The 27,697-nt window shown below is 47.1% G+C and overlaps 2 protein-coding genes across 5 annotated transcripts in view; both read left to right on the top strand.

The window, feature by feature from the left end:
• sf3b2 (splicing factor 3b, subunit 2) overlaps positions 1 to 6,448 on the top strand; it is a 15,306-nt gene extending 8,858 nt beyond the window's left edge. The window contains exons 14-22 of the mRNA XM_056575660.1: positions 373 to 522; positions 681 to 770; positions 1,093 to 1,200; positions 1,458 to 1,565; positions 2,261 to 2,403; positions 2,833 to 2,934; positions 3,751 to 3,850; positions 4,438 to 4,641; positions 5,703 to 6,448. Of these exons, the coding sequence (XP_056431635.1) occupies positions 373 to 522; positions 681 to 770; positions 1,093 to 1,200; positions 1,458 to 1,565; positions 2,261 to 2,403; positions 2,833 to 2,934; positions 3,751 to 3,850; positions 4,438 to 4,641; positions 5,703 to 5,774 (1,077 nt within the window). The 3' untranslated portion in view covers positions 5,775 to 6,448. The remainder of the gene's footprint in view (positions 1 to 372; positions 523 to 680; positions 771 to 1,092; positions 1,201 to 1,457; positions 1,566 to 2,260; positions 2,404 to 2,832; positions 2,935 to 3,750; positions 3,851 to 4,437; positions 4,642 to 5,702) is intronic.
• A 723-nt stretch (positions 6,449 to 7,171) lies between these two features.
• LOC130369787 (phosphofurin acidic cluster sorting protein 1-like) overlaps positions 7,172 to 27,697 on the top strand; it is a 39,314-nt gene continuing 18,788 nt past the window's right edge. For all 4 annotated transcript variants that reach the window (XM_056575347.1, XM_056575345.1, XM_056575346.1 and 1 more), the window contains exons 1-4: positions 7,172 to 7,659; positions 24,348 to 24,435; positions 25,810 to 25,899; positions 26,552 to 26,677. In XM_056575347.1, coding sequence (XP_056431322.1) covers positions 7,505 to 7,659; positions 24,348 to 24,435; positions 25,810 to 25,899; positions 26,552 to 26,677 — 459 coding nt within the window. In that variant the 5' untranslated portion in view covers positions 7,172 to 7,504. The remainder of the gene's footprint in view (positions 7,660 to 24,347; positions 24,436 to 25,809; positions 25,900 to 26,551; positions 26,678 to 27,697) is intronic.

Here is a 27,697-nt window from a genome sequence, read left to right as displayed (position 1 = left end):
TCCCGAAAATAGAAATCGCGATCGAAATTCTGTTAATTGCACAGCCCGAGAGGTATTTCTTATTTTATTTTTACGGATTGCCTATATGAATTGAGCATGTCAGCAAATGTCAGCGATTTTGGTCTCAAAAAGGCCTTTTTGTTTGCCTCGAAAGATGCATTGTAGATACAAGAGAAGCATAGAAAAAGCCTTTTTGGAGTTCATCTGGAGCTCGGGATAGATAAAGTGTTTTTGTTTATGGTGGCGTATTAAACGGGGAACCACTTTTTGTGTTCCATCATGCTAGCGCTACCAATTCTCTCATTACCGGGTTCAGGAGTGATCCAGACCCTTGGAAGAGACTGAATTTCCCCCCCCTTCCCCTGCTTGCAGGAAGATGCCAAGACCATGAAGACCAAGATGAGGGAGAAGGTGCGTCCCAAGATGGGCAAGATTGACATCGACTACCAGAAGCTCCACGATGCCTTCTTCAAGTGGCAGATGAAGCCCAAGCTCACCATCCACGGGGACCTTTACTACGAGGTAGCACGTCAGCACCCTCCAGAGGCAGCCCTGGGAAGTGCAGGGGTTTTTCGCGCTATTATTTTGAAGGCACGATGCTTCAACAATAACGATTGCTCAATGGTGTCTGTTCTTCCCTCTCAACCTCTCTCTCTTGCTCTATCTCTGTGTTTCTCCAGGGGAAAGAGTTTGAGACCCGTCTCAAGGAGAAGAAGCCAGGAGATTTGTCCGATGAGTTGCGCATCGCTCTGGGAATGCCCGTCGGACCAGTGAGTACTGCTGAATCATTGCTATTTTAATGTTATCTTCTCCCCAAGGACTAACAAATGGTTTATGGGTATTTCAAACCCTTTTTTAATGAAAAATCCCATATTGAACATAAATATTTAGTATTATGTATAATTGCAAGATTGATTTCATATCAATATGAATGAATATGACTGTGGCCGAAAGTTTTACTACTATTAAACTACTAAATTGTTAAAACCTGCAGATTGACTGTTGCCCTGTGTTCTGTGTATGAAGTCGTTCTTCTCTTGGATGATTATTTTTGAGTACCTTTTTAATTCACTCTTTCTCCTCCCTCCTCAGAACTCCCACAAGGTGCCCCCACCCTGGCTCATCGCCATGCAGCGCTACGGACCACCGCCCTCGTACCCCAACCTTAAGATCCCCGGCCTCAACGCCCCCATCCCAGAGGTACCAGGCTGGAGGAGTTCTCCCTGCCCTCTATCCCTCCATCCTTCTCCTCATGCCTTCACTCCTTATTTTCCTCCCTTTTCCCCTCATCATCTCCTCATCTCTCTATGACTTTATATTTGACTATTATATTTTTCTCCATTCTTCCCATCTCATTCTATATTATTTATCTCAGTTTTTTTAGTTTCATCCAACCAACATTGATTATCCTACGTCTCACCTTTCTCCTCTCTCCTTCCTGTCTCCCGTCCAATCAGAACTGTACGTTTGGCTACCATGCCGGCGGCTGGGGGAAGCCGCCCGTGGACGAGATGGGCAAGCCCCTGTACGGAGACGTGTTTGGCACCAACGCTGGAGACTTCCAGGTGAATACCTCTCTCACTCACTGACACGCACAAACACACAGAACCTGCCCGACAACAAAAACTATAAATAGGTGTCACGACGTGGCTGGTTTGGTATAAAGGGGATGGGGACTCATAATGGACGGTATATTGTTCACATTGGTGTCTTTGTCAATTCCCCCCCCCTCCCCCATTGAATATCTTTAGTGCTTAAGAGTTACATTTGCATCATGGCCAGTGTAGGTCCCTTCCCACGCATCATATAATGGACCAGTTGAAGGCAAATTACACATTCTCCCTCATGTTCTTCATCTCGTAGCTCTTTTGTTCTTGGTTCTAAAATAGAAGCAACGGGTTGTTGGCTCTTTTGGAATGCAGCGCTACAATAGCTCCAGAGTGGGCGGCAATACTTGTCGCGGTTAAAAAAGTGCCAAAACAAAGTGATGCGATAGCGGGGAAAGCATAGAAAATCAGACCTGACCTTTTTTGGCACTGCCAGAAGTTAGTATCGCGGGTGCGGTACTAACCCGCAGTGGGAAATCGTTGATAACGGCTCTCGATTTACTTAGAAGAGTATAAAACAATTTAGTCTACAAAGATTCTCCTGGTTTCGGCTAGCCGGGAACAAAATCGTCCTTCTCTGTGAAGTGTGCCGCCCCAATTACTCTTCCGGCTGGGCCTGTTGTTAAAGACGACCATATCACCGTGTGTCCCAGGCCAAGGCCGAGGAGGAGGAGGTGGACCGCACCCCCTGGGGGGAGCTGGAGCCCTCGGACGAGGAGTCCTCCGAGGAGGAGGAAGAGGAGGAGAGTGACGAGGAGAAGCCAGACGAAACCGGCTTCTTTACCCCAGCGGACAGGTACTGGAGGGTCCAGAACAGGAGTTAGGTTCAGGAAAAACATGCTCAACATTTGGACCTCGATCACACGTTAAAGTAGCCTTTTTACAGACCAATTTTCTTAAATGCGTATTAGTATGAAACCTCATTTTCGATTTCCATGGGGCATTATCAACGCCTGCAGACCTAAAGGCCTCTGGACGCCATTGGATAGACCGACCATCAATTGGTGCATATAAAGTTGTTTGTTTATGTAAATACAACTATGGTCCTCCCCAGTATTCAGATCAAACCCAAATATTTGAAAAACGGTTGGGATTTCCTCTGGTGTATGAATTTGGCGGTCACTAAGTCTGACGGTGGTCTGACAATCCCATCATGATCGGTCTGCTATTGTTACTGCTGTTTCTCTCTGGACATATGGTGATCCTGTGTGTGTGTGTGTTGCAGCGGGCTGATCACCCCAGGAGGCCTGTCGTCCGTCCCTGCCGGCATGGAGACGCCCGAGCTGATTGAGCTGAGGAAGAAGAAGATCGAGGAGGCCATGGACGGGTGAGCTCACTGACGACCTCATGGGATCTTCCAAAGACCCTTCCTGTGGTCGGGGTTTCTGTTTACAGCCCCAGAACGTGTTGCTGAAGAGCCGGTTGTTGTTGGATATACTACCGGATTTATTTTTCACCAATACTGGCGTTTAGATGTATTGGGGAGTTCACAAGTAATAATTATAGGAGTTTCATGTGTAGTGTTTAGCCGTTGCTCTAAAACTATTATTTTTATAGTTTTATTAGTGCCAGTTGTATCAGTCTAAATATTTAATGTGAAAGATGGATTATTTTGACAGTATGCCCAGGGTTCTGTGTCAGAACAAGTGTCCTTACATTTTCTTTGGTTTTCTGTCTCATCGCCAATATCAAGCTCTTGTGCAAACCACTCAGATCTTGGCAGGAAGCGGTTATGTAATCAAATGATGAGATGTTGACAGTGTGTTTCTTGTAGCACTTCTTAAGCTCATATCTGCAGCCAGAAATAGAATCTCATGCCGTATTTCTAGCATGAGATCAGACTATATTCAGAACAGATTTTTTTCTTCCAAAGTTACCAGAAAATGAAACAATAGTACAACTATCTTGTTTAAGGCTAGTAGCAACAAGTTATAGCCTATGTTAATGAAATGTCAGTATCGTAATATACATTTGAAGTTGGACACTTTGGTTACTTCATTCTGTTCTCCAACTGACAAACCGGGGACACGGTGTCCTTTTCCTTTGGTACACTTGACCATAACGCATGAACTTAAGACGCCAGCATCATCCAGCTCACCGTGGATCCACTTTGACTCTCTCTCTCTCCCGCTCGTATCCATAGCAACGAGACGCCCCAGCTGTTCACCGTGCTCCCAGAGAGGCGGACGGGCGCTGTGGGGGCGGCCATGATGGCATCCACGCACATATACGACATCTCAGCGGTAAGTGTGTGTGTGTGTGTGTGTGTGTGTGTGTGTGTGTGTGTGTGTGTGTGTGTGTGTGTGTGTGTGTGTGTGTGTGTGTGTGTGTGTGTGTGTGTGTGTGTGTGTGTGTGTGTGTGTGTGTGTGTAGGTGGGAACTACATACCCTGTGGCAAGCCAGAACATGCAACACATCCGACTCCACTTTGTTTCTTGGGTGTGTGTGAGAACATATTTGCTTGAGTGTGAGATGCGGAATCGATAGTGAACATTCCCGCCATTCCACGGCTAATCTCTCGTGTACCTGTGACTAGGAGCGCACGCAACGTAGCTTAACAGAGCTGTGTTTTGCTAAGAGCATTACAGTGAGCTGGTTGAGCTTGGATATCCATTTATTTATTTTTTCTGAAATTGGACTTTCAAAGTTAGGTATGTGATGTTATTATTTATATTACATCCTCACTTATTTCTGACCCTACCTTTTCTACCCTTAAAATAAACGATAAAAATAAAGTATTTTCCCTCTTAAGTTCTCGAAATACTTCAAAGTGAGTGTGGTTGCCATTCCATCCCACCTTAACCACCCTCTCCCTCCCTCCCTCCCCCAGGCCATGGCAGCGCGTAAGGCAGGGGGCGGTGGGGGCGGCGGGCAGGAGTCCCAGGGCGTGGAGGTGGCCCTGGCGCCTGAGGAGCTGGAGCTGGACCCCATGGCCATGACCCAGAAGTACGAGGAGCACGTGCGTGAGCAGCAGGCGCAGGTGGAGAAGGAGGACTTCAGCGACATGGTGGCCGAGCACGCCGCCAAGCAGAAGGTACGCGATGAAACGACGAGAGTGTGTGGTGAAGGAGTCGTTGGGCTTTATAATTGGTGAAACGATCGAATTGCGATTATTTCGGCCAATATTGCGATTTAGTATGCAATTTTTATTTTTAAAGTTCCTTATGTTCACTATTATTCACAGAAAAAGAAATAAATCATTCTATAGTATTTATTCAATCGCAGCCTTTCCGATTTGCAAATAGCGTTCTATTACATCGCAATGTCGATTTGAATTTGATTTATCGTTAAGAATTATTGCATTCTTTATTTCAGTTTAATCTTCTATAATTAAAAGACGCTCCTACCCGCCCCTGGTACATTAAAGGAGCAGACGTATACACCAGTGTTTTTCCTAGGATGTTTGTGAAAAGAGTCATGAGCGGAAAATGTGCCTCCAATTTATTTCTATATTGGTTGTTGCTGCCTAAAGTAAAAATAGTCGGGTTTGTCCAAAAATAACTTTATTCAATTAGTGATTTTCCGCAAGAGTAACGATAACATAATATATATTATAATTAGTGCTGTCAGTTAAACGCGTTATTAACGGCGTTAACGCAAACCAATTTTAACGGCGTTAACTTTTTTTATCGCGCGATTAACGCAATTTATTATTTAAAAACATTTTTTTTTTTTTTTTTTGGCTCAAAAACAAAAGCAGTAGCCTGACTGCTATTTTCAAGGCATTATGTTTGTATTCTCATCGTTTAATTGCCCTACAGGCTTTTTTTTTGTATCGTCCTGTTTTGATCAGTATATGCCAATGTTGATATCAATAAAAAAACATTTGCACAAGGCAAGCCGATGCACTTCTCCATGTTGATGAGAGCATTAAAATGAGAACAATTAATGGGACAAAGAAATCAAGGAATATTTAGCATAGAAAAAAGATTTGCGATTAATCGTGAGGTAACTATGCCATTAATGCGATTAATCGATTAATTAAATTAAATATTTTAATCGCTTGACAGCACTAATTATAATATTTTCCTCTTCCATCCCACTGTTCTACTCCCAACACCCTTTAAATCCTCCTCCTCCTCCTCCTCCTCACAGCAAAAGAAACGCAAGGCGCAGCCCCAGGACAACCGGGGAGGGGCCAAGAAATACAAGGAGTTCAAGTTCTAGCCGAGGGAGGGGATTCGGAGCTAGCGTTTTAACTGCAGGTCAACCCTGACACACAAGCCACGAAGACGTCTTTTTCTGTTTGTGGTTTTTTAATTTTTCCAAACATACTTGTGCACATATCCTCGTTGATTCTGTGCAATTGCTGCCAGCTTCGTCATGCGCGTTCAAGTTTGGCTGGGTGAAATGTCTTTGTTTTCTATTGTAGTTTTGCTTTTCATTTTTTTGTAAATAAATAAGTCAAAGTCCTGTTGCTTTTGCTGTTTTTTTCTTGTTTTGACAGAATCACTAATTCTGGATTCAAAAACCGATATCATGCTGTTGTAATTTCACTGACCACCATTCAGAAAGATGTGGACGAGGACAAGATGCAGGGAGCGTTTGTACCACCAGAGGGCAGCGGGGGCTCACCAGAGCGAGACTCTCCTGACCGACTGAGAAGCACAGTGACCTAAATAGCCGCAGTAGCAACAAGGCTCCCTTGCACAGCCCCGGTTGCACCGGCCATAGAGGCCCCCTCTGTTGCGCTTTGCGGACCGGTGCTTTCCATTTGTTCTTTAAATAGGGTTGAACTATTTTGATTTATAGAGGTGTCTTTAATGTTGAAACAGAACCCAATCCGTGGGGCCATTTCATTGTACAAAAAAATTAAAAGCTGTCTTAATGACCAATGAGGGCCTCTAAAAATGGCTTGTTTCCCACTTTAGTAAAATTTAAAAATGTAAGAAAACAAAAACAATCTTTACTGCTTGAGTGATTCTAACTTTGCAATTCTCATAGCTCACAGGGATTTTGATAAATCAAAGTGAGATTGTATACAGAAGTTACCAGATGACGCAATGCCTGTGCGCACAACTTGTCTCGTGCCCTTTCCTTCTCACCTACTCGTCGTGGGCGCGGGCAATCACCAGTGACTCACGCGCGCAGGATATGCATGGGTGGGCAATCCTCCGCTGTGCCTTTTTAAAGATCCGAGCATATGCAAATATAACTTGTGCATAGAAAACTTCGAACAAGAAAACACTGTCCTTTAAAAAATATATTGACATATTTGTTGGCCTATAAATCATCTCGTATGATGCACCTGCCGTAATATAAAACTTCAATCATGTCGTAAATCATTACGTACCGATTATCCAATTATAGACATGCTTAATGTTTTTTATGAATAACAATAACAAAAACATAACATTTTCCTTTTATGTATTTAATCAAGAGTACAATTACATTTAAATAAATGTATCGGTTGGAGTTTCACTGCCAATTCAAAAAAAAACTTGTCTCGTGTTGTCGGTCCACACGTCTCTGCAAAGCAACAGTCGTACGTCTTTAACTAGAGGCGTCGCTCTTTTTTCGGCTCATTGTGAGACTTTGGGGAGGAGAGGAGGGGTGGGGGGAAATTTCCGCTTCCTGCACCGATAAACATTTTACGACCGAAGTTGTGGAGTAAACTGGGGGGCTTTTTTCAGCGCGAGCTCACGGCGTGAAATGACGTCGAGGCTGCAATGTTGTCACTAATATAGCGAGGCGATTAGCTCCACACCGGATCAACTTTGGCTGACCGACGTCTTTTTTGCGCATTTGCAGCTAGGGCTATGCGTTTGGGAATTGTTACTAGGCAAACGTGAAGAGTGGGAACCAGACAAAAAACGGGCAGTCACACCACGGATATACCCCCTTATCGTTTCGTTTGAACCCTTTTTTGTGTACTTGGTTAAGAACAAGCCTCCAGGATGTCGGAGCGCGGAGGGCTCCCGCGGACTGGGGGTGTCCCCTCGCCGCACATGCAGCCCTCCAAACCGGTTACGATCGCGTCGAACCGCCCGGTGCACATGAACCTCTACGCCACCTGGGAAGTTGACCGATCCTCGCCCAGTTGTGTGCCGAGGTGAGTGTCAGCTGGCAGAGAGGGTTCTCCTCACATCTTTATCTCACTCTGTCTGCTGTCTGTCGGTAGTGTTTAATCGTTTGCTGGAATATTGACCCAGTGTAGTACACCAATCGCTCGTCTTTCGTGTCTGATGGGTCGCATGGCTCTGGCTAATGATTAGGAGAGGTATTCCAAGGCGATAGCCAATTGAGGCTTAATAGTCTGGCGGTCTGCGTGTGCAACGTTAGTGTCATTGTCTTGTTCTCTCAATAGACAGAAGATAGCTGTATCTCTACCTCATTGACAAACAAAAATACGGCGTGTGCCACACCGCAGCTTGCGTTACACTCATTTACATTCCACTGACAATGCAATGTAAATTTCGTTCTCCCGCCAGCTCCGTGTACCTGCGTCCGAATCACCCGGCGTTGTCTCTTTATATACCTACGCTATGATAACACGATGTTGTTTCAAGAGACAATGACCACCATCCATCCATACATCATGGTAATCAGTTGGATGTTGTTGTAGGACTAGCCATTGTTGTTTTGATGTCACATAATCCACCTCTGGGGGTTGGTTTATTGATATTCACTAAAGTGTTTGTTCACTGACTATTGCTGATGGATATTTGGAACAGGGTATTTGAGGGTAGACTGAAAGACGTAGTTGCATCATGTCTACTCTACATGTATGTCTTGCAGATTGCTACTGGAATAACAATGGAATACGTACAGTGGCTACTGGTCTACTTGATGTCGATATCTCGTAGTCGCTTTTATGTCACGAGTTTTGTCTGTTAGATCTCAAGGTCAAAAGTCAACTATAAAACTGCATGTGATTGTTGAGCCTGGTTAAGCGTATTGTGTCAACATTTTTCAGGATTAAACGGTGGGGTAATATACTTGGTTTACACAATCCGAATGAACAGACGTTGCCCCGATTCAAATAAGCTCTATTACTACCCTTTTGGTGTGGCAATTCTCTTATCTTTCGTGAGCACATTTGACAGTTTACATTTGAAATGACTGCAGTTTTGTCAATATGAGCCCCCTTTTTTATTTTTTGGAAAGTCAATGAAAATCTACCACTGTTTCTGTGACTAGGCAGAATCCTGTAGTCTGTGAATATATTGTTGCTTGGAAGTGTGTGTGTGTGTGCGTGTGCGTGAGCTTCCGAATCCAGTTCATATTTTTCATGATGTGCCCATATCTAATTCTCACACACACAAGCAATTCCTTACAATTGATTTCCCCAGAACCTCATACGAACCAACACACTGGGTTCCCCAGAAGCGCTGTAGTGTCTGCTCCCTCACAGCAAATCCATACATGTCTCCAATATAATCACCAAGCCGGCCCCACCCACCGCGGAGCCGTTTTGGACGTGGAGCGACGATGGAGTGATGGAGAGGGGAAGCACCGCTATCTGTGGTGCGTTTACGACGCCGTTGTCACCGTCTACGGTTTTTATGCGGGACGGGAGATGATCATGTTTCTCAGATGCAGGCAAGCATTAGGCTTATCGGATGCGGGGAGGAAGGTGACGACATTGTGTGTGTGTGTGTGTGTGTGTGTGTGTGTGTGTGTGTGTGTGTGTGTGTGTGTGTGTGTGTGTGTGTGTGTGTGTGTGTGTGTGTGTGTGTGTGTGTGTGTGTGTGTGTGTGTGTGTGTGTGTGTGTGACACACACAATTTTGAAATGCAAGTCTGAGTCATAGTTCGCCAAGTACCCACTCGCTCACCCCCTTGTAGGAAGAAAGTCCTTTGATATAATTTATAATAACGAATCAGAAATTCAGTCCGATGTTGGCTTATCGTGGTCAGCCATTCAGGACAGCAAAAAGGTTGACACGCAAATTACCCAGACATTCTCCATCTCCTAAATAATGCTTGACTTGATACTTGGATTTAGACACAGAGTCTGAGTTCAGGGCTTATGGGGCGGGGTGGGGGGACAGCGTTTGCGTTCTTTCCTGTTTCTCAAATGTCTTCTCGTGAGTTGGACGCTGAACTTCCCCTTATTCTGGCAGCTGCTTCTCTAATCCCCGCCAGCGGAGGGTGTCCTGTATGCAGGGGTCATTCTCCGTGCCAATCAGGGTTACCGGTCGGCAGGGTTTAGGACGAGTCTCCGCATCTCAGTGCTCCAATCAACTTTGATTATTTTTTCCGCCTCACTATTCGATTCGTAATCAATAACGGATTCAAGATTGATTCTCGATTCATTCGACTTCGGGGAGGGGGGCTATTCTCAGGATCTACTCCAGTGTGCTTCTGTGGGATAAGAAACGTGGTGAGGGCAAATCGAAGCATGAAAGCAGAGTTATTGTGTCTACGACAATGTCGTTTTTATGTTCGAAAGAGTTATGTATATACCGAATATAATGATGAAAAACGCACAAAAGTGAAACTAAGGCAAAAATGTTTTGGTAGTCTTTTATCCCCCTAACCTCTACGTCTTCCCCTCGTGATGGGCGATTAGAAAACAAGGCCTCAGATTTGATGATGCCGTTGATGGGATCGACAAGCAGTGACTAACAGTTTTGGGCTGACCATGCTTGATTGTGGGGTTGACGTAGTCTCCCTCCCTCTCTCTCTGTTTCTCACTCTGCGTCTGTGAGACCCCCCTAGCCGTTGAGCAGGGACCCAGACGTGGGCACATGAGGTCAAGCCTCTTAAAGACCTCCTCATCTCTGTCCTCCTCCTCCTCCTCCTCGCCTCTTCGTCTTCCTAACCTGGTGTAAGTCATCACCATCGTCGCGACCGGCTGGGTGCCAGGTTCAGTTGTGCAAAAGCAGTACTGCGTGGGTCCTTCCCCATCCTCTCCCCTGCTCATCCCCACATCTTACACTCACTCAATCCTTCGACATTGTTCTCTGCAATTCATTCAGTTGAATTATGTGGGTCTCTCGAGCAGTGTGCTCGAGAGACCCACAGACACACACACACACCTTCCCATTTTATTTCCTTATTCCTTCTCTGCAGGGTCTCCTACAATCACCCCACAATCTTTTTTTGCACTTGACACACACACACACACACACACAGACACACAGACACACAGACACACAGACACACACACACACACACACACACACACCAAAAGTCCCTCTCTGGCGTCTGTTGTTTCTCTCTCCTTCTCTCGGGTGGTGTTAGAACAACAGCCCCGGTTCTCCCGCAGGTCCTCACCTCTTCCTGCTGTGCGCCTGTAAGGCACCACATGACGCGGTATCACTCATTCCCATTCCCCGTGGATTACTCTGCACCAGCCCACAGAGCTGCTGAAGAGTGCAGATGTCAAAACGGGACTTTTTAAAATGATGGCTCATAGAATGGGCCATGATTGATCTATGAGGCGTACTGGTCTCTTAGTCAGTCTATGTACATGGATTAAAATAAAACACTGCTGATGGATCATGAATTAATAAGGCGTTAGAATTTGGAATGAGAAACAGGTATGTGAACAATCTCATCGTTCAAATCGCGAGCCCCTGCCAAGCAAATCATTTGGCGTTCTTCGTGTGTGTGTGTGTGTGTGTGTGTGTGTGTGTGTGTGTGTGTGTGTGTGTGTGTGTGTGTGTGTGTGTGTGTGTGTGTGTGTGTGTGTGTGTGTGTGTGTGTGTGTGTGTGTGTGTGTGTGTGTGTGTGTGTGTGTGTGTGTGTGTGTGTGTCCTGCGGTCCCATCTGAATCCATGCACTGTTACCAGTAACCGCTCTCCAGCCGTGCCAGGCTGTTTTGTGACCGCAGTAGGACATCACTGTTGTGGTGGTTTGTTTTATAATGATATGCTTCCATGAACAAGCCTTCCACAATCCAAGTCACTCATACAGATCTGGATTACAGGCATTCACCAGAAACACATCTCTCTCTGCCTGTCTCTCCCCCATGTACCCAAGAAATAACACTGGCTTTTGCAAACAGTGTCAACAAAGCATGTCAATGCTGTATAATAACAATATGTGAGGGGTTCATTGCATTGCACTGGTGCTGGTGCAAACCGTTTCTGTAACGCGACTGTGGTGTGTGAACAGCAAGTTTAGAGGAGTGTGTTTGCTGGCATGGTGCACTTGTTAGAGCGTGATCGACCCTGCAAAACAATGGTGGGTGCTACACTAACGGCGACACCAAAATCAGGGCTTCAGTGTACGCACGCACGCACACGCACACGCGCGCGCCCGCACACACACACCGAAAACATGGAGCTGTCAAAAGAATGTGATCTATTGGTGCGTTCCAGAGCCCATCCAAACCAGTGGGATGTGGGACTTATCCTAACTGAACTGTACTAGCTCCTACTTGGAGAAGTGGGGGTAGGTCGATCACCCCCCAGTTCGATAGTAGGAGGTTCCATTTCGACGGTGGGATGTTCCACTTCGACAGGCATTCCAGTGCACTTTTCTTAGTTGGAGGTAGGATAAGTCCCACGTCCCACTGGTTTGGATGGGCTCTGGAACGCACCATTTCAGCACAGTATTGCGACATTCAGAAGCTGCTGAATTACTGACCTGGTGAACATGCATCTCAGGTCAAGAGTGGCAAACTAACTAACGCCAAATCTGGTGGGTGTCTTTATATTAATACGAGACTGAGATTACCTCAATTTAATGTATTGTGATATGAATATAGCATATTTTGTAATATGACATGTATGACATTATTACGGCATATATTCATATGGCCACATGTCAATCTCGTATGTTGTTCACATCCTGTAGTGGTCAATGATGACTTCGACCAACGTCACCCTACTACCACCCGCATCGTCTCCGTGACGACGGCCCAGGCCTGCTTTTAAAAGGCCTGGAACATGAACTGAATCCGCCACACACTGAATATTCATCTCAACCCACTGTGTGGGGGTGGGTGGGGGGGATCAGGGCAGGATCTGCTAGCTGGTGTCATTCGTTGACTGATATCCAAATCCCAGTCCACAGGCGGGTTTTGCAGTGGAGCCCTGACAAAGCCTTTGACTCATCATTTGAATGAAGTGTTTCTGGTGGTTCTGTCTCGGAGCATATTGCCAGTATGGGAAACAAAGCGGGAAAAACCTCTGCGCTGTCGTTGTTATTCGTCCGTGGACTCCTCTTGATCCTAGAATGAGAAGCTGTGGAATACATTTAGGGATGAAAGTGCATCTACAAAGAAAGTGCCTCACGAACAGCGTTGCATGCTTGTGTGCAGAAGAGTTACTTAAGGAATCAGTCAGGGATAGATTTTTATTTCTATGTGTATCCTTGATGAGCCGCGGTGCTCCAGTGCGTCGTAGGGGATGTGGTAGGCTGCATCACATTAAGGTGATGTTTGTGTGAAACAACAACAATAACACATCGGCTACCGAGATGTTCTCGGAAGAGTTGGCTCTTCGTGTGTGTGTGTGTGTGTGTGTGTGTGTGTGTGTGTGTGTGTGTGTGTGTGTGTGTGTGTGTGTGTGTGTGTGTGTGTGTGTGTGTGTGTGTGTGTGTGTGTGTGTGTGTGTGTGTGTGTCATGCGCGTGGTGCAGGTGTAACTTGGGTGGATTGTCTCTGCGTGGTAATCCCTGAGCGGCTCAGCTTACCAAACTCTCTCTCCGCGGTGTCATCTCATGTCCCCTGATAGAGTTAACACACCCTGACCTTGACGCAGCGCCGGGGCTACGTGTGATTGTAGAGTAGGCCGCATAACGCGTCCGAGGACCCCCCCCAGAACCAAACGACAAGTACATCCCGCGTTTACGCTGATGTCTCGGTGATGTATTTCGGAAAATGCAACAGCCCCAGCAGAGGACGGCAATACGGCCACGAGGTGTGATTCCCCATCAGCTTGTTTTCATGCGCATTTTTTTAAATTTGCGCATAACCCCCAAAAAAAGCTGAGTGCTTTTTCTCTATGCCTGAGGGAGGGGCAAGCCGGTGTATTGATGAAAGGTAAACGCCACCAAGGTCCGTGGGAGCAGATTCAGCGAATAGAGGCACACGAGCGAATAAATGATGGAGTACAGAAATCGCGGAACTTGAATGTCACTCAGGCTAAAGCTCGTGTGCACACAGGGCTGTTTCCAGTCTGCCAAGAGCACATGGCTCACATACCCCCCCCCCCCCCCCCGGAGCATGAGCATCTTGCTGTCAACTGGTGTGTGTGTGTGTGTGTGTGTGTGTGTGTGTGTGTGTGTGTGTGTGTGTGTGTGTGTGTGTGTGTGTGTGTGTGTGTGTGTGTGTGTGTGTGTGTGTGTGTGTGTGTGTGTGTGTGTGTGTGTGTGTGCCAATACACAATGTGTTGGTCCATAACCAAGGAAGCCATTGCGATCTTCCGTTGCGATAGGGGGTTTCCTATTTCCCCCCGATAGCCAATCCCGCGGGGCAAGTGGGTCCACCGGGGGGGGGGGGGGGGGGCGAGAGATGAATTACAGTGTCTGAAACTGCTCCGGATTAGGAGTTTGCCATGCTCATTAATCTGTAATCGCGTTAATGAAGGGGTCAATTGTATCTGTGTTTGTGTGTGCGTGCACTCGCCTGGTCTTGTGCTTTGTATGTGTGTGTGCACGCGTGTTGGGAGCGCCGTTTCCACGAGGGATCGTGTGTCACGCTGTGTGTTGGATCGGAAACGGCGGCGGCGATCGAACAAGGATCTTCTATTGCAGGAAGGCGCTCGACACACACACACACACACACACACACACACACACACACACACACACACACACACACACACACACACACACACACACACACACACACACACACACACACACACAGTGGCGTCCCGGATCCACGTTGGGCCTTGATGCAACACATGGAGCCCATGTGTGTGTCCAGACGGGATAACATGTGTGGGTGCTTGGGGAGTCCCGGTCCCTCAGTGTGTCCTTGCCTGGGGCTGTAGGGCTTGGATGAGAGGGAGATGGGGAACAAGAGATAGGTTAAGAACAAGAGAGAGGAGTGGTCGAGGGAGGGGCCAGCGGAAATAAGCGTGAGGTCACTTGTTGTTGTGGTTCTCTCCGCCCGTCCCCTGTGAGACGGCTGGGCGTGGCTCGGACGGTTGCCCGCGGCAACAAGGACATCCAAGTGACCAATCAAATCAAGGAGAGGGAGGAAAAAAGGGAAAGAGAGGCCGCTTCCTTTTTTGTCTGTCTATTCCTGTATTAATGTATAAATACATGCATAATATATTCATATACACATCAGATTTCATATCTGACACCCAGTAGTAACACGAGGAATTGGAGAAGGAGGAATTGTAAAGTGGAAGTGGTTGTGAAAACGGTAGAGGTGTGAAATATGTGGAGGATAGTGGAAAGGGGATTAAACACCTTCTAAGGGAGAGAGAGAGCGACCGACTCCCACACACACACACACACAGTCAGTCGGTAGGTGCAGGAAGGTTGCTTTAAGAACAGCGAGTGCGAGAATGAGGGGAGGATTAGTGAGGGAGAGCAGGTTCTGGGGGTGACGAGGGCTACTTGGTGTGATGGAGCAGGCGTCGTAAGGGGAAGGACGACAGCAGACAGCAGGGGAATGTCCAACAGGCCGTAAAGAGCTGTGGAGCAGGGAGGAGGAGGGGGCTTTACCGACTGCATTCCCCTTGTCTGTCTCTCTCGCTCCCCCTGTCGCTATCAATGGTGGAGTTATGCGTTATGGAGTTGAGTCTGGATCCCCTGTCTTCAGTCTCTCTCGTTCTCCCCCCCTCCTCCCTCTCTTTATTAATCATTTTCAACCTCCTCGCTTCCTCAGTCTCAATTTAAAGCCACATTTTTTGTTAACGGTTTAGTTGCATCTTGTGTTTTCATTCGCTCTCTCGGTCTCTCTCTGTCTCTCTGTGTGTGTGTGTGTGTGTGTGTGTGTGTGTCTGTGTCTGTGTCTATGTCTGTGTGTGTGTCTGTCTTACTCTTTCTAGGTCTCTCCCCCCTCAGAGGGATGTAGAGCTATCTATTCATCATAATAAAACCCTAAACCTTAAAAGCCCTGTATAAGTGTCTGTCTACTCCGCCGCCCTGATTGGCTAACCAGCCCCTCCTAGGCAGACACCGTCCATCTCTCCCGTTGGCCCCATTACGGATCTCCTCCCACCCTCACTCTTGAGCCACGATGGCTCCGGCGTGGACGAACCGTTCCCAAACGCTTTTCCACAGTTATGTTCACGAGCACTTCGGCACTTGAAGGATCACCCTGCAAGGCTTTTTAGTGGCGGTCTCTCTCCCTGCGGTTGGTTATGTTTCCCGCCTAAACAGCGTCACTTGGGCCGCCATTTTGGATTTGAAACATTTCGGTGTCACCGGCATGATCCGGCACTTGTCCAGACGGCTGGCGTTTATTTGAAACCGGAGTAGCCTTCTGTTATCAGAGGAACAAAGCGCTGTGCTTAAGAAAGCCCCCGGGCTCAACGGGCCAATGACCCCTTTTCACAGATGGTCAGTAGCAGTGTAAATTAACTTCCTTTTCCTGTAGCTCAAACGTTGGGCCAGTTTAATTGACGTCCGTTGCACCACCACCACGGTCAATGTACCTTTACTTGACTAGTTATGTCTGTACTGGTGCATTGCCATGCCTAAATTGAATGGACCCATAATTAATGCTAGGAGCCACACCCGTGTTATTCCAACTGTATAAAGGGATGATTACGTTATCTGTTGCAATGACCGCTCCAGTATCCCCCCCCCCCCCCCCCCGCCCACACACACACTCACACACGCACCGTTTCATGATACAGCGATGTATTTCTGTCCCGCATATATTATTGGTCCCTGAATGCAACACTACCTCTCAAAGTGGGAGCCATCACTATTCCACTGTGTTTTAAACTGAGTAGCTTACCATTTGTCTACATCTGCGTCGGTTCGCCTTTGACTTTGTTCTCAGGCGAACATCGGTTTTAATGCATGATCGTGCGGTTGTCCCTCGTGTTTTTGAATGGGATGCGTGCGATCAAGTACTTTGTTGTTCTTTATGTATTTCTGTCCTTGTATACATTTTGTTGTCTTTATGCTACGCACATTGCAAAGCAGTGTCATACGCCTATGCACAGATGGCTAGTCTAGCCCTAAGGTGCTGACACATGCGTCATGCATAAGGATACACACATACACACATCCACACACACACTCTTAATAAACCCACAACCCATGCCCGCGGGTCAGTTGGGACCAAATGCCGAAGATCCTTTCAAGATTGGCTCTCTGAGTGTGTGTACATCTTGTGGACACACACACACACACACACAAACACAAACACACACACACACACACGTGTGGCTTCTGTGGGGAAATTACTTCTGCTCTTCCTCTCGATTTCTCGTTGGGAGTGACTCACTGCGCCCCAGAAGGTCCACGTGCACACACACACGCCCACACAGTTTCGCCGCCGCTGCCACGCGGGGCAGAAGACGGTAGTGCCACGTCTGTTGGTCTATGGGCCTCTCAGTGTAAAGCCTGTTACGTGAGCCCTAGGATAATGTAACCTACTTCTGCAGATGAGCCCCCGTCTTTGACTCGCTCACCCGGATCCACTCAAACATGCGTGTTTGCGGGGCCCGCGCTTGCATCGTGCCAACACGAATGTTCCTCTCTTTCACATGTGCTTAATGCTCGCGTGTCGCCTTTAAACACACACACTTCTTCTATTCTCTGCAACTCTGCGCGCACGCATGCTTGTGAACACGTGAGAGAGTGTTGTATGCGTGTTACTTTGGGTGGAGTTGAATAGCAGGAGAAACCGGGAAAAAGGGATTATTATAATTACAGCAATTCGAGACGGACATGTGGAGATCCCCGATTGATTGAGATTGAGAGAGAGAGGGATGGGGAAACAGAATCATTTTGTGTGTGTGTGTGTGTGTGTACGTTCATGTCTATAGGAATACAATTAAAAATGTGACTTTTCCTTCTATGTTGCTTATCTTTGTTGGCCGCACTGGGTATTCATTTGAAATATATTCTTGCGGTAATTTTATTGCAATCACTGCATTCAGCTGGTGTGTGTCACTGTCAGAATTAAGTTAGGGCTGCACTAATCTATGTATGTGTGCTTGATGGCTAGCCAGATGACAAAAATCTCCATTTGTTTGGTTCCTTTCCTTGGCATGTGATTGGTATTTACCAGCTGTAACGTTGTGCATTGGCATTTACCAGCTGTAACGTCGGGGTTTTGAAGTCTTGAGTGGCTCTAGCCAGGTGCAAGCTTTGCCTTCTTAGACGCACCACCTGTTTGGTGGCTAAACGTTAAATCAAATGGACTGACCATCCATGCAAATGATAGTCTGGCAAAGCAAAAAAGGCTTGAGTCTCAGGAATCGAAAAATTCAAGCCTCAAAGACTCAAACATATTTCATTGACACTTTGTGTTCCCCTCTGGTGGAACATTTTGAACCTAAACTACCTGAACTAAAGGAGCCAGTCTGGGTGTATTTATGCAATTACTGATTAGCCCCTTTAGAATCGTGTGTGTGTGTTCCTATGCACGTGCAGTATATTGTGCATAAATGTTCATTTTTGTACGCCAGTCCCCACCACCACCATCATCCTCAGACACCATCAGTGGGTGTGCAGGGCCGTATGATGGGCTGTGGTTCTGGCATGGACCAGATCCTAATCATGTGAGAGTTTTGCATGTTAGTGTTTCCATTTGCATAATGAATGATTGTTTACTTAAATCAAAATGTGTTAAAGAAAGCCCAGCGCATATTTGGCAGGATTCTCTACTGGTTTCTAGTTTTATGATTGTTTGTAATGCTCTACTGGTATGGAGTTCTCTACTAGATTCTCTGCTGGTGTAGTCCTCTATTGGTTTGTAGTTCTCTCTACTGTTGTGTACTTCTCTACTGCGACCCACGTGAAGTGACTATGCTGGTTTAGACATTCCCTGGTTTGTCCAGGCACCAGCTTTCAGTCAATACACAGACCTTTGCATTATTTAACCTTCATGCATTATTCACTCATCCCCTTGCTCATCATCCAGACACGCGCTGTTTCTTTGTCTCTGCTGACCTGTATACCAGGCAGCAGTGTATTACTCCACCACAGTCATGATTAGGATTAGGATAGGCGTGTGTCAACTCGTTAAATAACGGACTAAAAAACAGCACAGAGACATGACAGAGGAGTCAATAAAGGGATGATCTTCAGGATTGAGTACCGGGCAGATTTGATAGACTAATTTGCATATTTTTCAAAGCCAATTCATTTCCCGTTCGCTTCGCGCCTGGGTTTAATAACCGTGACCTCTTATCTCATTATCTCTCGCTCGCTGTGTTCCGTCGCAGCAGGGCTCGGCGGGGCCGTATGTGGTGTATTGAAGGTGTTGCTGAGGGTCTGTTCACTGCATGATGCGCTGGCTGGCTGGTGGAGCAGCAGTGAGTCTGCAGCGTCTCCTCTGTCTGCAGATGTGACCCGCATGGTAATCTGGAGGGACCTGGTCGGTGTGTGTGTGTGCTGCGGCTAGGGAGTGCGCACGCACACGCACGCAACTCAGACTTAAAGCAACCACACGCCTATGCACACACACACACACACGCCTATACACACACACACACACACACACACACACACACACACACACACACACACACACACACACACACACACACACACACACACACACACACACACACACACACACACACACACACTGTATGGACTATGTGATGTAGTGAATTGCACGACACGCCTACTCACTCACGCACAAAGTGTTTGTGCACAGTGCACACACAAAGACCAGACTGTGTGTAGTGAAGTGCAGGCATACAGCCTCCTAGATACACGTTCGCAAAGCCGAGACTAGATGCATTAGAACATACACGTACGCTCTCACTCAAGCATACACTCCGGCAACCCTCCAGCCTTCTTCAAACTGGATAAAAGACGGCCCTATGTCATTGCAGCATGATTGATTTACTGCTCAGCCACTGCCTCGTCTCTCCCGCCTGTGTGGCAGGGAAGTCCCGCCTCCAGACCAGCCCATCTAGCCAAGGTACTATGGTATGTGCATCAGAAAGCATCATGTTGTTTTTTGTAGACACACCTAACCTAGACCTGTCAACACTTTGTTTTGTTTTTTCAAAGAAAAAAACGTCTTCCCATTAATAAGAAATAATTTCACGAACGGTATCCAAGCTAGCCAGAGTTTTAGCCACTAGCGCAGCACCACCAAGAGTGTTTTCTCCAGAATAGATGATCGCTCACTCACCGGGAATGTGTTGCGCTCTAGTTATAGCCTAATGGAACATCTCTTGCTCTCCCTCTCCGTATCTCTGATTTCCAAATTGATTGCTCATCATACGAACGAAGCCTCGTGAGACCTTCCAGGTATTCACGTTTGAATATCCATCTGGCCTTGCCAGTTATGGATTTCCAAATATGATAAAACCCTGATATGATGACTCTGTAGATTGCTGCTTTTTATTGAAACTCCCTCCATTTCATCCATCATTTTAAATCTTTTGAAATGGCTTGTAGCTCTTTTGAGAGGGCTGGACACACACACACACAAACACAGGACAGCTGTTTGATGTCATCTTTGGGTGTGAGTCACACTGGCCATCCCTTTGTCTTTGTGCACCGCATGATCGTTCTGTGTGTGTGTGTGTGTGTGGGGGGGGGGGGGAGGAAAGAGAGTCATCGGCCCTTGGGTTGGCTTTTAGGGCCCATTAACATCTCCTCAACAGGCTCTTCTGTTTATGGTTTTCGTTTGAAGGACACACATTCATGTAAGTCCTCTCCTTACCCCCTGGCCCCGGACTCTGCTGAGTTGGGGGGGGTGTCCTGGCGTTCACACTGTTATTCCAACGTGTGTGTGTGTGTGTGTGTGTGTGGTGGGGGGGGGGACAGTTTGAAGTTAAGAGAGAGGGAGAGATGTACAGAAGGGAAAACCTTTCTATGTCCGTGTTGGGGGCCAACATGTCCGCTGGAGGTTATCTTGATACCAGGGGTCAAATAAAGAGAGAAGATACACAAACCAGTTGCAGCTCGGGCTGTTGGAAAAGACTCTGCAAGGTCAAGCTGCACTGGATTGATTGTTGCCACGGCAACCAGAAGCAAAGCACCTGCTTTTTAAAGTCACAGACACACACAAATGCAATAAAATAGACACACGCGTGTGTGCACACACAGTATGCAGACAAACATAATCTCATAGGTCAATGTGGGCTGCACCTCTATGTTCTCCTCCATACTAATTATTCCCTTAATGGAGTATTGAAGGACTGGGAAGGGACCCATAGTCAACTCATCCATTGATTTATTTTCAATTTGGTATTTTTAGCTGGTAAAATCATTCAATCAAAGACTGAAAACTCATCGGAGTGCATCTTGGCTCAGAGAAAAAATAAATCAATAAATTAATAAATCATCCTCATCTCTTGTTCTGTAAAATGTAGCGCTTCAAGCAGTCTGCTAGTTTGATGAATTGTATGTACTTTCATGATTGTTGAAATTTCTGGTTGAATGCATGTAGGTCGATTTGGATGAAAGCGTAGCTAAATAAAGTATGTGTGTGGGTGGTTGGTTGGGGGGAGGGGTTGTGTATGCATTAACACAGGTGCTTGTGGAACAACATTTTATAGGTTGGCTGTTCTGATTGGGCGTTGAATCATAAGCCTAAATATTGACTGAAGCTAGGGCTGCACGATTATGGGAAAGATCATAATCACGATTATCTTGGTCAATATTGAAATCACGATTATTTTGAGTTTGAAAACGTGTTGTATTTTTTCAGCATGTCTCTCTGCCAAAATACTCTGGAACTGAGAACTTTGAAATTTCGCCGTAAAAAATTAAAAGATATGTATCCAGCTGCTCTGCCCTTTCTATAAAATAACCTTTTTTTTTTTCTTTTTTTTTTTTAAATGGAAAAACTCGATTATGTTAATTTTGGGATCGTTTGACGCTAAAATCAAAATCGCGATCAAAATCCGATTAATCGTCCAGCCCTAGCCCCCCCTCCCCAGTGCTACGTCATAAAGGAAGGACAGGATTGCATGACAAGCTGTTTTCATAAGTCTTGTCTGCAATTCCCCACCGATGACGTTGATTAGCTTTTAGAACTCATTCACTCGCTCACTCAATCTCAGCCTTTTTGAAGATACTTGAGGCATCAAAACTTCAAAAGGCCCTCAAAAGCACGAGGTTGGAATACATATTTTTAGTGAGTCATATCGGGCACACGCAAACATGCATGCTTGCCTTCTGCTTCACGCACGCACACACACTTGCTGTGCACATTCACACACAAATACACCATGCTAGCTTTGCATGAACATTTGTTAGTCGCACACGCGCACATATAATACCCCGTAAACAGTGTTGGACCATTAATTGATTCACAACCGCCTCAATGACGCTTTTGCTAATAATTTTCCCGACAAAAAGCGCTACATTCACACAGCTTTGTCAAGGTGTGTCTACAGGTGGCCCGCTGTTCACCTCTGCACGGTTGTGTTGAGGGAGAGAGAGTTTACTGTGGTGAGGGAGAGAGAGACGGCTTGCCAAAAGGAGAGGGAGAGAACGGGGTATCATGGGGGGCGGCAGTTGCTCATGAGGCAGAGCGGGTTGGCTGGTAACCGCAAGGTTGCTAGTTAGATCTCCGGCTCCGCCTAGATGGGTGTCGAGGTGTCCCTGAGCAAGGCACCTCATCCTATCTTCTCCTGACGAGCTGGCTGTCACCTTGCATGGCTCATGCCGCCGTCGGTGTGTGAATGTGTGCATGAATGGGTTAATATCAGGCAATATTGTATAGCGCTATAATATATATGCAGTCCATTTACCATTTACCATCATGGGAAGGAGCAGGTCGTGGGAGGCAAGGCAGAGGCCATGAATCAACGTTGTGATGAACCTGCTGCTGCATCCCGCACAGCTACGCTCTACCGCCGTTCAGGCAGGCACTTTCATGGTCCCCCCAATCAGGGGGTCCACCGGGTGGCTGTGCGTTCTTCGCCCGCACCCCCTCGGCCTTGTCGTCCTCCTCCTCTGGCTCTGTCTCTTGATCTCTGACCGAGCCAAAGCCAGCGTCGCATCGTGCCGGCCTTGCATAATGGAATCGCGCATGCACCCGCCACCATTGTGCCAAGTAATCACCGGCTCCAGCTGTCCTCCTCTTTGTTGAGGCCCCTGTGCCGGCTCGGCGTTGACAACGACAGCATGCAAAACCATACGCCCTGCACTTTTGTTTTGAAGGCGGCAAATCCTCCCGAGAGCAGACACCCGACAGTCTCTGAGCCATGTGGGATTTATTTTTTTGTCATTGCTGTCTGTTGCTCTGTCCCTCTTCTCCTTCTGTCGCGCCACACTACGCATAGGCCATCCATTATCTTGGAGTCCACTAATGGCTTCCTTAAGGGACCCCTGGCCAACAGCAGATCGACTTCTGGCATCTGACCATAATAAGCAGTGTTTGCACTGTTCACAAAGCACTGTTCGAAGCCACAAGGTGTAGGGTGAACTTGGCCTTATCCCGTGATTGGCGCCCCCGCCCGAATGTACTTTGGATTGACCTCTCATGTGCTCTTGTTGATTTATGCACAGCACCGAAGGCCAGGGGAAAACAAAGGAAAACTGCAACACGCTGCAGTCCAGTCTCTTATCTAGCCACCGCTAGTTTTAGAGAGATGGATAGATAGATTGGAGTGAGGTGTTGTACAGTTTAATGTCACAGGGGACAAAGGAGTTTTTCAATCTGTTGGTGTTGCACTTGGGGAGGAGCATCCTGTCGATGAACCAGCTCCTCTGGGTGCTGATGATGGTGTGCAGAGGATGGCTGACATTGTCCAGAATAGCCAGCAGTTTGTGGGATGTTTTCCTCTCAGCCACCTCTCTCTCGTCACCAGCGTCCAGTTTCATGCCGACCACAGAGCCGGCCCGCCTAGACTTCACACTCGCCTAGCCGTTAGCTCTTAAGCTTCTTCTATAGGCATAACTCTTAACAATACTACTTTATTTGTCAGTAGGGCATTGAAATTAATTTGGCTCTCTGTATGTTAACTGTTGGCTTTCAACTGGTGCTCCTCAACTGGTCAATCTTAACATTGGGTATAGCTTTCCAATGCTAGCTGTCCACTTTTAGCCGTCCACTGTTAGCTGACCTCTTCTAGCTGTCCGATGCTCTCTGTACGTTGCTTGTGGTCCACTATGCACAGTCCTCTTATGTATTCTTCAAATGCACCTCGGCGGACATTACCACTGTGGCCTGGAAGAGGCTGGGAGTGATTTCCATTAGTGCGGCTGATGGGTAAGGTAGTCTGTGCATCCTCCTCATGGTCAGCATCAGGCCGTGGGGGGCCCAGGCCAAGAAGGCTTCAGCAGAACCCACTCGGAGCGGGGCCGGCCGCAGCTCTTTTTGGGGGAAATTAAGGTACTTTGCTTGTCTCAGGCTGTGGTTATTTCCTTTCATCCGGTCCTTCCCTTTTTGAATCTCGCTCTTTCATTTTCTTCCTTCCTCACTCCCTACCTCCCTCTGAGGTCTATTTTTGTCGTTTTCTGTCCATCAAACGCCCAAGAGATGAATTATTGATTACACTGACCCTGACAGAAAAAGACGTGTGTGTGTGTGTCCGTCCGCCCTTTGCCTGTGTTGACTGGCACAGTGTTCGGTCTTCCCCTCCAGACTCGTCTACTAGGAAGAACTTCCGGTGGGGGAAAGTGCTGTTGAATGGAAGGTCAAAAGCGGCCACCATTCTGACATTTTCAAATGACCCTTCACGGCGCCATCTAAAAGCTAACTGTGTGTGTGTGTGTTTCTGTCTCCAGGCTCTTCAACCTGACTCTGAAGAAGCTGATCATGCTGAAGGAGCTGGACAAGGACTTGACCTCTGTGGTCATCGCGGTCAAACTGCAGGTATGTTCTCACTGCTGGTGTACACTGTAGATGCAGGGTGCGTCGGGCGTTTCCTCCGTGTTCTGTACAGTCATCAGTAATTCACTAGACTCAACATTGTTCTCACTCGGATCACGTCGTAGATCACCAAGTTATGTCGCCCTTTAGTCATCCGAAGGGAGCGATTGGTTCCATATTGCTGTCTGCAATGCAACTGTAATGTAAATGTATGGTAGGCCTTGATGTTCAGCATGGCTGCTTGTACCAACAGGCGGTTTTCAATTGAATCGACCTAATAAAATCAATAGCCATGATTGTCAAAGAAGGTTTTGTCCACGACGTTAACATTGTTGACCGTATTATCAAAGTGTGTTTGCGTCGCTATGCATTGAATCCGTTCGGCAAAAGCAGACGCATTGTGTCGGAGCTTATCTCGGCAGCCGGTTTGGTGTATTCTTTTCAAAAGCAGCAGTATTAGAATAAACCCTTGAATCCTCAAGTGCTGATGTTTAAAATTCCTGCACATGGATTTTTCCCCCCCTTCGCCTCTCAGACATCTCCCAAAGGGCCACACAGGCTTTAATGAATGGACTGAGTGGATTTGTGATGGCGTCTCTCGCTGAGCGTAGATGTGGCCGGTACAAAGCGTTGTGTGCTTACCTATTCCATTGGTGTCCGGTCTTGAAGAGCGGAGCTGGTACGACCTCAGAAGGGAGGGCAGACATCTCTCTGTACTTTTAGCTTTTTGTAGTTTTCCCATTCTGTTGAAAGGAGAGGCTCGCTATGGCAGACTTCATTGATTGTCCAGCGTGATTCCAGGAGATACGCTGTCGTTTTATCCCAAATCGATCCGGTATTGAGTATTGAGCTTCTTCCTGTAACGGTCTAGCGAGGTTACGCTGGACTACGCCCTTGGGTCCAACATGAGACTTATCCCTTAAGTTTCTACCAAAGTGAAAACATTTCAAAGGATTTTGTCAGTTTTTTGGATTACTTGATTGCTTTAATCAAGCGGATCATCATGTCATCATCTTTGCACTTGAGCTATTTTGTAAATACTCCACCCGCTGTGGTTGTTGATGGCTACTGCACGTTGTCTTGGCAACATGTCATCAGCAGTGATCTGTGATGGCTCTGTGCCCCCCCTACTTCTCCCCACCCAGCTGTTGCCAGTTGCCTTTGTCATTTCCTCTCTGGATGATGCATCCACAGTTGCAAAGACACACACACATACACACACATACACACACACACACACAAACCATTGTTGTGGGGGTGGCAGGGTGTTAGCCAGGGTACACTAATGGTGTAATCCACCCCACTGGCATTTAATCATGTCTTGTACTCTCTCTGCATCTCGGTGCCTCTCTCTCTCTCTCTGTGTCTCTTTCCCAGGGCTCCAAGCGTATCCTGCGCTCCAATGAGATCCTCTTGTCTGCTGCGGGCCTGACCGAGACAGACCTGCAGCTCACCTTCTCTCTGCAGGTACATAACGCAGCTGCAGCACCTGCCTGCTCACCCACAGACCCTAGCCCTGTTCAACCTGTCGATGGTGACCTGCGGCTGAGGGGAGCCGGTGTCGCCCATCACCTATGTTCGGGTTGAGGGATCGACGAAACAAATTTAAATAGAGGAAACGTTGATGAACTATATGTAACTCAATCCGATTGTTTTTTTTAATTAAACATTTATCCCTTTAAAACAGGCCAGCTCTTACCTGGCCTCTTTGAACCGATGGCCCGTCTCTTGACTGAACACGGTTGCTTTGTTGTATTTATAGTCGGTGAACCCATTACCGGCCCGCATTGGGTCATGCTGTGGGGAGAGGGAATCTGTCAAGGGTTATGAATGTGTTGCAGCAGTCTATTAGATCACCAATTAGAGGAGCCCAACCCAGATATAGATAGTCATGTGTTCAACACACTGTACCTCACAGGTGTGTGTGTTTGTGTGTGTGTGTCACTCTATCTTATGCAAGTTTAATGTTTATTTTTCCATTGGGTGTTCTCTGTGCCAGTCTGGCATGTAAAAAATGAGCCTGAACAAATACGACATGCGCTCCTCCCAGCTGTATCTGGGTCATCATAACTTCCCGTGTAATGGTGATTGTCCCTTTATCCTCCCCCTCCCCCTCCAGTACCCCCACTTCCTGAAGAGGGACGCCAACAAACTGCAGATCATGCTGCAGAGACGGAAACGCTACAAGAACCGCACCATCCTGGGGTACAAAACCCTTGCTCTGGGGCTCATCAACATGGCCGAGGTACCCCCCCCCCCCCCCCCCCCCCCCCTGCGTGCATGTGAATGTGTTATGCACTACAATCTAGTTTAGACTTTTTGTGTGCACAAACACTTTGTGTGTGAGGGAGTAGGCGTGTGCATGCTTTATTAAGGTTCAATTCACAACATCACATAGTCCATACTTTGTGTGTTTTTAGCTTTTATTAAATTGCACCATTTCACATCAAACACAAATGACACATATACCACACGAGTCCAGCGCACACAACACACGAAAGCCACAAAGCAGGGAGGTAAACAAAGTCACAATATTAAAATGGAACAAAACAGAGGGAAGAAGAGATGGGGAGGGTGGGCGAGGTGGGGAGGGAGGGAGAGGGGGGGGGGGGGGGGGAGAGAGAGAGAGAGAGAGAGAGAGAGAGAGAGATGCTTTAGAGTTTGCTTGAATGTGCAGACTTCAGTTCAAATCAAACTTCAAGTGAGACCTCTGTCAGTGCCGCGAGTACCAAATGGTTTTGATGCAGTGTTTATTTAGTAATCCAAGAGCGTTGGGGCCGCCAACTTACAGACGGCCTGGTTGCTCGACGTTGCGACGTGCATTGTGCTCGCAAACTGGATCAACGGCTTCTCTCTCACGGTTCGGTGAGCTCGTTGAGGTAGTTACGAGCTGGGAAACCAACCAGAGGCGTCGCAATCTATTATTTCAACACACAAGAGAGTTGTTGGGTTGGCTCCAGACGACGTAAGACAAGAGATATGTGTTGTGGACCACGCCAAGACGGACTGGAAGACCTGGCGTTGGACTCTGGGGCCAGGACCGGAGTGGGTTGCCAACATCCTGTCGGATATACATTTTGAAGAGCACTTTGGGTCAGAGCGAGAACAGCCCCACAGTAAAAGAAAAGTACACAAATTGACCCATTTCCCAGGGGCGGCGTCGTAGGACTGTGCGATTACTCGATAATTTGATCGAGATTTCCATTTTTGCGTCAAATGATCTTCAAACTAATATCATTAAGTTTATATTTTTATTTGCAGGTAT

Source organism: Gadus chalcogrammus, chromosome 17 (assembly GCF_026213295.1).
Source record: "Gadus chalcogrammus isolate NIFS_2021 chromosome 17, NIFS_Gcha_1.0, whole genome shotgun sequence".
Lineage (NCBI taxonomy): Eukaryota > Metazoa > Chordata > Actinopteri > Gadiformes > Gadidae > Gadus > Gadus chalcogrammus.
Note: the sequence above shows the minus strand (reverse complement) of the source record. Positions and strands in the feature narration are given on the sequence as shown.